The 13118-nt window shown below is 40.9% G+C and overlaps 1 protein-coding gene across 4 annotated transcripts in view; it reads right to left on the reverse strand.

Moving 5' to 3' along the window:
• CCNYL1 (cyclin Y like 1) overlaps positions 1–13118 on the reverse strand; it is a 43411-nt gene that overhangs the window by 10163 nt on the left and 20130 nt on the right. For 2 of the 4 annotated variants that reach the window (XR_016394022.1, XM_022567529.2), the window contains exons 5-9: positions 12269–12304; positions 10046–10097; positions 8968–9087; positions 4614–4780; positions 1172–1334 (exon numbers count right to left, since the gene is read on the reverse strand). Coding sequence is in view for 3 of the 4 variants with exons in the window: in XM_022567529.2 (XP_022423237.1) it covers positions 1172–1334; positions 4614–4780; positions 8968–9087; positions 10046–10097; positions 12269–12304 (538 nt within the window). In the remaining variant the exon portion in view is untranslated. The remainder of the gene's footprint in view (positions 1–1171; positions 1335–4613; positions 4781–8967; positions 9088–10045; positions 10098–12268; positions 12305–13118) is intronic. The other 2 variants (XM_089916444.1, XM_030760389.2) reach the window with 2 other exon arrangements.

A 13118-nucleotide genomic window follows, 5' to 3' on the forward strand; every position in this document is an offset into this window, starting at 1 on the left:
TTTTCATTAGTTATTACGTACTCTAAGAAAATTTTAATGAGGTAGGTATGTGCTCAAGGTAGGAGAGGTCTAATGACTGAAGCGCTGAAAGGTGCTATTTCACTTGCACATAAATTATGGTAGAAAAACATCGTATTCTAAAGTACCACCAAGGTACCACAGAAAGTATCAATTTTAAATGTGTTCATTTCAGTTGTGAATTTTGCTGTATACCCACCAAAAATCATAAGCCATAAATATTACTTTGTTCCATGTACGTTACCATTTGCATTAAAAACTCATGTACTTTCTACATCCAGTATCTGAACCCACATTATACCTTCCAAGTATAGGTCTCTCAGGTTAGCCACCGATGCTTTGTCTAATAAACTCATGGGACTGAACTGTGATATACATACACACACACACACACACACACACACACACACACACACACACGAACTGCAAGCTGAGTAAAAAACAGTTAAGAGGGACTTCTCTGGTGGCGCAGTGGTTAAGAATCCGCCTGCCAATGCGGGGGACACGGGTTTGTGCCCTGGTCCGGGAAGATCCCACATGCCGAGGAGCAACTAAGCCCGTGCGCCACAACTACTGAGCCTGGGCTCTAGAGCCCGTGCTCTGCAACAAGGGCAGCCATTGCAATGAGAAGCCCGTGCACCGCAATGAAGAGTAGACCCCGCTCGCCGCAGCTAGAGAAAGCCCGCGTGCAGCAGCGAAGACCCAATGCAGCCATAAATAAATAAATTTATTTATTTAAAAAATCAAGACAGTAGAAATAGTCCAAAACATCAATTATATATATAAAAAAAAAGACAGTTAAGAGTGGTAAGTAGATTATGTAGGTACATATGATTAGGGATACAATTTTAAGAAATTATTCATGTATGGTTATATGTTAAGTGTAGAGGTTCAAATGGAAAACCATTAAGAACAGATTAAATATGACTTAAAGTATTCTGAATTATGGTTACAGAAGAGACAATTTTTTTTTATAATGTGAGATCCCTGTATAAACCATAAAAGACACAGGAAATATGATGCCAACGGGTTAATAAGCTCTTCAAACTGTTAACAGCTTTCCATTTTCCTAATCACTGCTTAATATAATTTAGCTACAGATGTGGCTTCGGTGGCTGACAGAAAACCCCAGTTAGTGATTTCACAGCCTTACCTCTAAGTTCTGTGCTCTTTCTTTGCTAAGAGGAGTGAATAGAAAATTCAGGTTGTTGTCATCTGCTAAGGAGCGAAGGTCAAAGTAGTATTTGGCATACACACTGGCGGGAACATTAATATTAAACTGAAGTAGCTCCAGGAAGTGCCTTTCCATCTCATTCCTGGGGGAGGAGAAGACAAAACCAACACAGGACAATTTTAGTCAACTGGGCTATCTTCAAAAATACCATTCTGAGCTACTAGGATGGCTCTAAATACTGTTTTGAAACAAATAATGGCTACCCTGCTGGATTAATACCCTAATGTTCAAACAAGGTACAGCTATTTGTGGTCCTTTCTGTGTCCCAGCACTTTGAGTTTGGGACAAGGGGGAAGAGGTTATGGCCCTCTTATGCACTCATGCTGCTGACTCAGGGGCTCATTCTTCAGAGTTCCATTAGTGCAGCTGTACGATTCATGCTCCACACTCACTCACAAGGCCCCGCTATAGTGATCAGATGAAAGGAATGATGTATGCTGTTTATTAGCTCTGAAGAACTTGCAGACATTTTCACCGGGCTGATGACAGGAAGGGGCTTATTGAAGTAGATGCGAGCCAACAAAAGGAGTGGGCACATCACCACGGCAACAAATGGATCCATCGGGAGCCACTGCTATTATCTCTGAGGGGGGAAAACTCTTGAGGCAACAAGGATTCATCTCAAATAAATAAATAAATAAGCTACATTCGATGGGAAAGGGAATCCCCCCCACCCCCGCCACAATGCATGGGGCTGTGTCAAAGGACATAATGCAAGTTTCTGTTCACCTTAACCTTACTAGGGTGAGTTGTTGTCACCATGACAGGACAGAATGCACTTTTTAAGCTTAGGAAGGCAGTAAGATTATGTCTCAGCTAGACTAAACCCACTTTACGATATGACCTCTGATAGAGCAGTTGTTTTCCCCCGGTGTTAGGAGAGCAGCCCAGGATGTTCAGACCTACCGCCCCCTGCCAGGTGCCAGGACAGACTGCACACGCCCACAGGGGGCAAATTCAATGAAGTGGGAAAGCAGAGTGTTGGGAGCAGGCTTCTGCTATATGACCATATCCAGCCATTTGCTTGCCAAATGTTTAATAACTATAAAATTAGAGTGAATCTTACCACTTTTCACAGCAATCACTTTAGAGAGTTGATTATATAAATAAAAATGATTATATAAATAAAAATGATAAATACCCAAACATGCGAGTGGCTTATTTTACAATACATTTGGTTTCTTGGTTTTAAAGTGTTAATATTTTATCCATTGGATAAATCAACAAATGCTCCATGTTCTCCTGTATGGAGAGCAGAGTATGAGCAGAAATGAGGTTTCTCATTTGTTGAACTTTAAACCTAACTGAACCTACTTCCAAAATTAATTTCCTGTTCGTACGGCCAGAAGTCTATAGAAATGTAAATCAGATAATGTTTTGATAATCAGCTAATCAGGACTTAATTTACTACAGGAATAAATGCACTTCACTATCCCTTTTATATTTTCTCCACTAATACATTTTAATTGTGTGGAAATACAGTACTTCATAGGATTAACATGTCTATTAATAGAGCTTTAATCACTGAAGAAAAGCATTATGCCTATAGAATATGCATCTTCTGTGTTTTTTGTTGTGTTTTAAATGGCTAGATGGCTGAAGAGCATACCATTTACAGGCGCAGCAAATTTTCTGAACAGCAGCTGCTCAGTTTAACTTACTCTTTTGAAGGGAAATATATATTTAACAAGACACATAGATGTTAGAAAGTTTTAAGGAAAAGCAGATAGGCAGCAATTTTTCAATTCAGACTCAAAATGAGACCATTACAAATAGTGGTCAACAGCAGAGGGATGAAACAAATGTGTATTAAACACTTTGCTGTAATGCTTTCTGACTTCCAAAGATCATAAACAAAAGCAGCCTATTATAAACATAACTCCTGGTGATTCTCTGTTCTACACGGAAAAGCGTTGTTTAGAATTAGTTTCTTCATAGCTGGACACTGCCGCCAATGCTCCTGGGTTCGCATCTATGAACACCCACACATTTCCCTGCATGTTCTCTGATGTTGTACCTGGAACCAGAGCCCCAGTCAGCTCAGTTGCAGATTCTGAGAAAATTTCAGCTGCCACCATGGCAGGGATGGTGTTCACGATTACAAATTTTCCTTCCTTCAAGGGACCAGTTTAAAGACTGATGATAGTGTTGGTCAACATCACTTTAGTTTCTGCAACTTCCAAAAGTACTTCTATTCATTTCAAATTCATTATCTGCTGTTACACTGTTTGCTAAGATTGCTACCAGCAATATCACCATGACTACCCGGTTTACATTATCACTGAAGTGGACATTTTCACCAAAAGCCACTTTGACAGCTACTGACAGTCACTGGTCCCATCTCTTAGTCACAACTTTCCTCGCTTCAGCTGTAAATATGCACTTTGGTAATTGTGAATTATCTAGAGTAAGGGGCAAAGGTAACAAAAACAAACTCTTGCTCCTGCCTGCCACCTTGATCGGCCTCTGCTGTCCAATATAATCAACAGGTGTCCTTTCACATTTTCCTGCATGTCACCCACAAAGACATTTTCACTGTCAAGCAGGCACTTCGAGAGTCTGCTGGAATTACCTCTCTGGCTCATCCTGCTTCCCACCCTTGGGGCCCTTCACCAGAGCCAGATTGGAAGCCTGGTGTTTCATGCCAATGTGAGCGTGCCATCTGTGAGGAGAACCTGCCTAAGTTAACTCAAGGCCCCACAAAGTGCTGCTGCTGTGTTTGCTGAGTGCCCTGGGTGAGGCCCCAGTGATGCTTCCCGGCCTACCTGAGAGGCAGGCGTTTCCTAACTCAGCAGACTTTAGGGGAGGAGACAGGAACACAGGGATCTGAAACCTTTATATGTGGCTACCTGTACATCACAGTTTCTGTAACAACAGAACCTCAGATAAAAAGGAGAAAAAGACCAGCAAAAGCAAATACACAATGTGTGACTCAGGTTGAAATTATAGCCTGTCAGTAGTCTAGAGGCCCTAAGACCTTAACAGTGGCCACTTGCTTCAAAGTCCAGGCATGTGCCCCTTAAAAATGGACTGGACCTGGTAGACAGCTTTAAGAAAGCTGTGAAGTTACTTGCTGTACCATGTTGTTCTGGTAGTGAGCTTGTAAAATGTTTGGCAAAAACCACCAGAAAAACAATTTCAAGTTATCAGGCAGAATATTACAACAATAACACATCAAGACCTACCAATTAATGAGGGGAAATACAAATTGTTATACTACAGCTAGATAGAAAGAAGTCTGCAATTTTATGTCTATTTCAGCTCTCTGCACAATGTAACATTTCTTAAAATGTAAACTTTATGGGAGCAAATGAGGCATTGGAAAATGGTTACAAAGTTCACCGTAACCTTACAAACTCACATGTCCTCAACTGTAATGTCCTTGAGGATCTGGCAGTAGTCCACATTCCATACAGCCTGATCGTCCCAAACCTTGGAGGCAAGAAGAATGGCTCCCAAAACAATTCTTTTCCAGTTAGTGGGGCAAATGTCGATCTCAGCATAAGTTAAAAGCCTTTCTAAGTACACCTGCAAAAGTAGAGCACTGATCTTTGATTTTAGTTCAGTTTAAGTGCTGTGATAAGAATTGTTAGGAATGACAGATTTCATCTCTTTTTGACATGCCTTTTATTCCTAGGTTCTACAAAGACTTTGCTCAGCCAAGCCAAGGCCAGAGGCCAGGTCACGGCTGTAGTCAGACATTTCTGTTAGTCTGATATTTCTACTCTGCCCGTGTGAATTTCCAACCCAATTTTGGTCACAGGAATGAAAGGACATCTCGGCAAAGGGCATTCTAAAGACACGCATTGTATTATTACCTACCCACTTGTAAAGGGCAGCACATACAGCCCAGGGTCGATTTCAACTGTTCAGTAAATGCTTGAGTGCCTACCACGTGCAATGTACCTACCAGACTGGTGGTGGTTGCATGGCGATTTTACATAATGCTTGAGTGTGTAAAATTCTGGTAAGACTGAGCACATCTTTATCTTCTCTTCAGAGTAACCAGTCCTTTTGTGGCATGAACTTGAAGATAAAAACTGGTGGTCAGGAGAGCCTCCCAGTGGCTGCTGTGTGGCACAGCAGGACAGGCAGTACAAAGGGGCTTTACAACTGTCGAGTATTCCCATATTTTAGTGCCTTTTTAAGGAACACACATGCATACAAAGGGTAGTCCTTTTCATATCCCCTATTTTTCACATCTCCATTATCATTTCATTATTCATTTCTGTCTTCCATAATCTGCAGCTTAGTCAATTCTTTTGGTTTTAAGGTGGGAAGAGCTGCCTGTGTCTGTATCCCTGGGGCTCCTCTAAACCTGCTGGTTTGTGAGATGATTTCATGGTTTCTTTTACATGTATCAAATGTCTATCCCACAAAGAACTGGATGGAGTTAACAGCTGAGTAAAGATTATAGAGGTAAGCTGTGATTTGTTGTTACCTCTGCAGAAGAGTATATATGCCATTTGACAAAAAGAAAAATGTCCAGTTTTAAAAAGTATGTTTACTCTCTGAAGGGTTATCAGATTGACAGCTCAGATTCGCCAACGCTCCCCAAACTCTACTGTGTTTTCAAACACAGGTATTGAGATTATATGTTCTTAGTGAAATTCTGCTCCCATTCCCCAGAGAACTCAGCACTCTCTAGTACCCTAAGAACAACTCTCCCTGCAAGGTTCAACTCTCTACTTTATGGGACTAATCAGAGGCACTGAAACGACACTGGCAATCTCTCAACTTCCTCTCACCTTTATACTGGCAAACTTGGTACACGTGCCGATATTCATTTATCCCACTTGCCCTCCTGTCTCGGAGGAAGCGAGATTTCTTTCTTTTCACTGAAGCTAACTCTTCTCTGAATGAAGTTGATCCCATCTCACTTCCGCAGAACACTGTTCGCACAGTCTCTTTTTGAACAACTTCTCCCTCTCTGTCAGAGGCTTCCTCCAGTGTGAATGCTTACATGTCCCCAGCCTGTCCCCTGTCTGTCCCCCAGACGGCGTCCTCATCTCCCATCCTCTCCTTAACCCACTTCAGTCAGCCTCCTGCCGCTACCACTCTACAGAGGCTACTCTTGCCATGGTCACCGGTGCCTTCACACAAACAACCCAGAGCTCTTCATCCCAGAGCTCCACTCCCCAGGCCTTCCCTCACACTGAAAGAGCACTGCCACACGCCCAGTTGCTGGGACCAAAAGCCTGCACTTGAGTTATCCTGCTCCAATCTGTTAGAACTTCTTGTTATCTCTACCTTCACTGGTACCCTGACCACTTTTCTGTCTGTCACTTCCGACTTGTATTGCTGCCACTGCCTAACTTCTCTGCCTCCACTCTGCCTCCCAACAGAGTACAGTCTGTTCTCCGCAAAGCAGCCAGGAGAGCCTCTTAAATTAAGAGTACTTTATGCGGCTGCTCCAGATCTGCCAGAGGTTTCCCATCAAACAAATACCTTCTTCCCGTGGCCTGCAAGTTACGAGGCCCTGTGCGGTACGGCATTGTCCTTCTGTGACCTCATCACCTATGTTCTTTCCCTCGTTCCTCACTCTGATCACAATGGCCACCTTGCTTTTCCTTGAACACACAGCATGTTCCTGTCTCAGAGCCTTGCCCTCGTCCCCTCTGCCCGTAATGCCAGCGTTCCTGCTCTTCCTCAGTTCAGCCAGGTGCTGGGTTCAAACATCACCTCTTCAGAGAGGCTCTTCCTGATCTTTCTAGGAAGCCCCTCTAATCACTTTATCCCTTTACCTTGCTTTCTCTTCTACCTTGCTTTCTCTTGAAATAGTCATCTTTTAAAAAATACTCATTGGGGCTTCCCTGGTGGCGCAGTGGTTGAGAGTCCACCTGCCGATGCAGGGGACACGGGTTCGTGCCCCAGTCCGGGAGGATCCCACATGCCGCGGAGCGGCTGGGCCCGTGAGCCATGGCCGCTGAGCCTGCGCGTCCGGAGCCTGTGCTCCGCAACGGGAGAGGCCACAACAGTGAGAGGCCCGCGTACCACAAAAAAAAAATAAATAAAAATTAAAAATACTCATTAAAAAAAAACATAGTTTGCTATACACCTGAAACTAACACAACACTGTAAATCAATTGTACTCCAATTAAAAAAAAATACATTTACGTCTTCCACAGTTGCTCCATAAAGGCAAGAACTTTATTTATCCAACCTATTCTCTCCTCCACCCCCCACATGTAGAAAAGTGACACAGAGTACGTATTCGGTGGGTATTTATGACATGAGCAACTTCTTGGTAGCATTTAGCGTTTAGACCACATTCTTCTTGAACCTCTCCTGGTGTCTCTTATGATTTTCTGCTGGGTTTCCTACCACTGTAGCGGCTCCTCTGGGGATTTGTCCCTTAAGTGCTGATAGTCCCTACAGATCTATCTTCTACCCACTTTTTTTTTTTTTTTTTTTTTGCGGTACGTGGGCCTCTCGCTGCCGTGGCCTCTCCCGTTGCAGAGCACAGGCTCCGGACGCGCAGGCTCAGCGGCCATGGCTCACGGGCCCAGCCACTACGCGGCATGTGGGATCTTCCTGGACCAGGGCACAAACCCGTGTCCCCTGCATCGGCAGGTGGACTCTCAACCACTGCGCCACCAGGGAAGCCCACCCACTTTTCATTTTACATACTTTCTCTGCATTTGAACAGCTACACTTAATTCCCTCCCTCTAGCTCAGATTCATGCTCCAATCCTATATATTCAAATGATTACTAGACACTGCCATTCTGCTGTCTCGCAGGTACATCAAGCTTAACTTGGCTACAAAGAAATGCCCCTCTTCCAACCCAAATGCTCTCCTTCCTGCATTTCCTAGCTCTCCACATGCAAGCACCATTCCTGCCTCTCTCAAGCATGTGCTAAGCACTCCAAGTGGCCTGTAGCTCCAAGAAAAGGCCTGTGTCTGATCCAGTACCCACTGAGGGGTCTCTTTTCAAAAGGACAAGCCTCCTCTCCTAAATTCTGCCTTGATAGGAGCAGGCAGTGAATGGCCTAAGTATTCCTTCCCTGCAGGCCATGCAGCTGACTTTCCCCCCTACAGGTTTGCTATAGGGAGGAGTAAAACAATCCCAACTACCTCTCACTTGAAAATGATTTATTATTCAAATGATAAAATCTTACCATAGGAATTCAGAATGGATGACAGAAAGGTCCTTACAGCTGTCGCTTAGCAGGCTAACTAGAGTAAAGCCTTTTGAAGCACTACTGGCACCCTAATCCTGGGCAACTTCACATGCAGGCAATAGGAGGACAGCAGGGATGGTTAACACCATTATCCGAGGATCAGGACACACATCAGAACTGCCTAGGCAGTACAGTCTGGGACTCAGCTTCAGACTACACGGAACCTGTTTCTGCCTGTGGACCAGATAGTTCAGTTATCGCCCCACCCTACCACCACAGCATGCGTCATCTGTGTGTGCGTGTGTGCACTGCACGTCCATGTATGTCCTCAGGTGTGGAAGGAGAAGCCAAAAATCTCTCCTGCTGCCTTTAATAGCAATTGTTTTGTGATGAGAAAAGCAATGGCAACATTTAAAATCATAATGATTATTAAAGCTCAAATGTGTATACTTTACTTTCTTTTGATAGGTTTCTCTTAATAAAGTTCTAATGATCATTTCAGGAACCTACTTTCATTCGGGAAAAACAGGACCATACCATATGTACAAGACAGAAGTTTCTACAGATGCTTTAGGAACGAAAAGATCTTACCAGAGTTACTATTGCACATTCAGCCGTTAGTTGTGCGGCACTAAAAAGAGTGCGAACAAATCTGTAAATGAATTTGTGTTCAGGATCATGCTTAAAGTATTCCTCTGGAACCTTTTCTCGCTGAAAGGAGAAAACATGCAATATAAGTATCCCTTGAAGAAAAATACTTAAAAGTACCCTTAAGATAGCAGTCTTCACACTTGGGCCCACGTGCCCCTCAAAAGAATTTTGATTGGGTGATATGTCTTGTAGTCTTTTAAACATAAACAATGGGATCCTAAAATACCACAGAGATCCAATACCCACCACCATTCATTAAAGAAAAATACAGGCACAACCTCAGAAAATTTATGTATTTCCACCTTCCTCCCCACAGAATTCTAACCAAATGTAAACTACTGGGTTGGCCAAAAATTTCAACTGGTTTTAAGTAAAAATAAAAGACACAGTTTTCATTTTCACCAAGAATTTTATTAGACAATATATTCACTAAACGAACAAAATTTTTGGCCAACCCAATATTTTTAGGCTCAAAAGTCTTGCTGATCACCATATGTCACATTTTCTGTCACACATTTCCAGTGTCCTGTAACCATAAGGCTCTAAGAATGTGCTGTCCTATACAGCAGTCACCAGACACATGTGGCCACAGAGCACCCGAAGAAGTGAATTTTAAAACTTTGTCATTTTAATTGGTTTAAAATTTAAACAGTTTTCTAGTTTTCTTCTTAAAGGTCTTACCATATTAGGTTTATTTACAAATATTTATATTGTTTGATGCTATGGAAAATCATCCTTTCAAAAGATACATTTTCTGTTACTTGGGTATGTTTACTTACCTGCTCACTATTCATACAAAGTGCAACCCGGTTCTTATCCATCAACCCCTTATACAACATGCCTTCGGTAAAATGACTAGACACAACATGGCGGGGGGAAGAAGACTTAAAGGAAGATGAATTTGACTTCAAGCTGGAGGAAGTAATTTTCTTCTAGTAATTAATTTCAAAGCAAATCAGCATGAAATAAACACAACTGTATAAGAGAAAAGTACAACTTCAACAAAACTGACACTTACTGTGAGTGGATGTGATCTCTCATCAAAAATATCCAAGGATCTATCTGCATCTCTATAAAATAAGAATGTGCATTTAAAAAATTAATTCAGGAGTTACTATCTTAGTAAAATATCTGCTAGGAGTAGAGAGAGGGGTAGAGGAAGCTTAACCTTCAACAAAGCAAACAGTTGTATAAACTCTTCTCCTGGATTCCGCCCTTAGAAAGGTTTCCTGACCTATTTTTACTCAGCACATCAAGTTCTGTGAAATCTTTTCTACAACAACCAGCCAGAGTTGCCTTTATAAGCACTGACCCTCCCTAACAGGCAATGCTTGTAAGCCAATATATTTTCACTCCTCTAACCTCACACTGGAATATGCAAGAACATCTTATAAAGCAGTGGTGGTGGGCAATAAATTCTTCTAACTTCAATGAATGTGAATATGACATTCACGGTTTTTTCCCGTTTTTTTTCTCTTTAGCTCTTTATTGTGTATTTCTTCCTGTCTCTTTTAAATAGTTTGTTAAAAATGTAATTGTCTTTTTATTTTAAAAGAAACCAGGCTTTTTATTTAAAATTTCACCACACTAATACATTGTGCTCATTTAAACAGCGGTTCTCTAAATGTGGTCTGCAGGCCTCTGGGATTCTCCCCTATCCCCTCTTCGGGAGGCCCAAGAGGTCAAAACTGCTTTTATAAGAATACTAAGACACTACCTGCCCTTCACATTGTGTGACATTTGCTATGGATGTATAAAAGCAAAAGTGGGTAAAACTGCTGGTTTCTGAGCATGAAGCAAGGCAGTGGTACCAAACTGAATTAGAAGTCATTCAATTATTCACTGCCACTTGCAGTTAAAATTCTGCTTTAAGAACATCCTTGATAATAGAGTAAAAATTAATAGTGTTCTTAAACCTTGGTCCTTCTTTTTAATATTCTGAATAAGTGGAAAGTATGCATTAAGCACTTTTACATACTGAAATATGGCTGTTAAGGAAAAGCACTTGTGACTTAGTGGCAAGTCATTTTTTTCATAGAACATCATCTTTATTTGAAACACTTTTTTCATCGAACACCATCGTTATTTGAATGTACAACTGACAGTCATTCTTTCAAATATGAACAAAGTGAGCCTGTCACTTCAAGGAAAATAACTCTAAAGTTACTTGTTGCCAATGATAAAATTCAAGCCATCAAGCTAAGAATATCAGGATTTTTGGAAAACTTGTACCTTCTATTGTGAACTTGACAACTTCTCAATACTTAAAAGACTTTTCTGGTAAGATTGGTGGTGATACTAACAAAAGTGAGTTTTTGACACTGTCTAAAGAAATGTGAACCAATACTTTCCAAATGACCAACGTATAATATTATAAAGTCACGTACAGGTAAAAAGATCTACTCAGTATGCATGACAGATCAATGGGTATTAATTTAACACAGTATTTACTACAAGTTCATTGATATGATTTAGAATTCCATTTTAACTAATTTAAGAAACTAGCACATGCAGACTTTTGGTATAGTATCAAAGAATATACCAAATTATCTGAAGGCTTTAAAAATACACCTTTTTCCAACTATATATCTGCACGTGACTGGATCTTCTTCATATGGTTTCTTCAAAACAAATGACTGAAGACAGAATAGATATGAGAATCAGCTGTCTTCTATTAAGGAGATACTTTTCTCTCAACATTTTTTGTTGTGGAAAATAGTTATTTTTCATTAAAAAAAAATGACTTATGTTAAACACTGGGGTTCCCAATCAGGGGTGATTTCGTCCTTCTGGCCATGGCTGGAGACAGTTTTGGTTTTCGTAATGTGGAGGGAAGAAGGTGCTACTGGCAACTAGTGAGCAGAGGCCAAGGGTGCTGCTATGTATCCTATAACACACAGGACAACACCCCAAACAAAGCATTATCTAGTTCAAAATTTCCATAGTGCTAAGGAAAACCCTGTTTTAACATACAATGGATTTAATTTTTTAAATTCTCAATTTCAATTTCTAATACAGTAAATTATCAATATAACCCATATAAACAAACACTCTTTGGGATGCTCGGTAACTTAAGAATTAAGAGTCCCAAGATAAAAATGATTCATTTCAATATTGTAATAAAAGCACTCTAATAATAAAAGCTTATGCCAGTAACGTCTATAGTTATTACCTAACACTAAACTTGATACCTTGTAAATTAATTAGCTGGAATAACGAGATAGGTTTTAAAAGAGCTCACCTGTTCTTTATGTGGTAATATATTGCTAAGGTCACACTGTGGAGGGAAAAAAATACATTGTAATAACTGATTTTTATCATATCAGGCCTGAAGACATTTTTAAAAAGGGGTTAGCAAGGAGGGAAGACCTTCCAGAGGCCCAGTGGCCCTGAAATCCTCTAATTCAGAACAGTACCACATGGGTGCTTTCCCCCTTGTTTTAGGTTCTTCGGCTTTTAGCAAAATTAGGAGACCCAAAATGCTAGATATGCTGTTAGAAGGCATGTTTTGGTTGATTATTATAATATATAAATTATTACATATTTCCTCTGTCATTTGTCCTTCTACCCACAAAACCTTCTGTCATGTACAAGTTATATCTATCTAGACACATGCTTAAATTTAAGCCATATAGTAGTTTGTATGTGTGTGTATGGGGGGGTTTTTTTTGTTAGCCCCTGCATTTCAGTTGATTTAGTTCGCTATCCACCTACCCATCCGTTTTCCATTATTTCCCTAAAAGTAAATAATAAAAGCACTCTATACCAAAATGACTTAAAATCACTTTTACATAATTATTAGAAAATTTCATAGCAAAATTTTATAGCCACAAAACTGATGATAGGTCTAGCTATCCTGAAATAAGCAGTGCTAATAATACAGCATAATACTACACAGTATACTATTAATGACAGGTATTTCCAAATTATTTTAAATAAAGTATTAACGAACAGATAGATACAAGTCCTTAGGTACTCTTTTTTTTTTTTTTTTTTTTTGCAGTACGCGGGCCTCTCACTGTTGTGGCCTCTCCCATTGCGGACCACAGGCTCCGGACGCGCAGGCTCAGCGGCCATGGCTCACGGGCCCA

Source organism: Delphinapterus leucas, chromosome 8 (assembly GCF_059928025.1).
Source record: "Delphinapterus leucas isolate spDelLeu-1000000601 "Yukka" chromosome 8, BTC_Dleu_Yukka2, whole genome shotgun sequence".
NCBI lineage: Eukaryota > Metazoa > Chordata > Mammalia > Artiodactyla > Monodontidae > Delphinapterus > Delphinapterus leucas.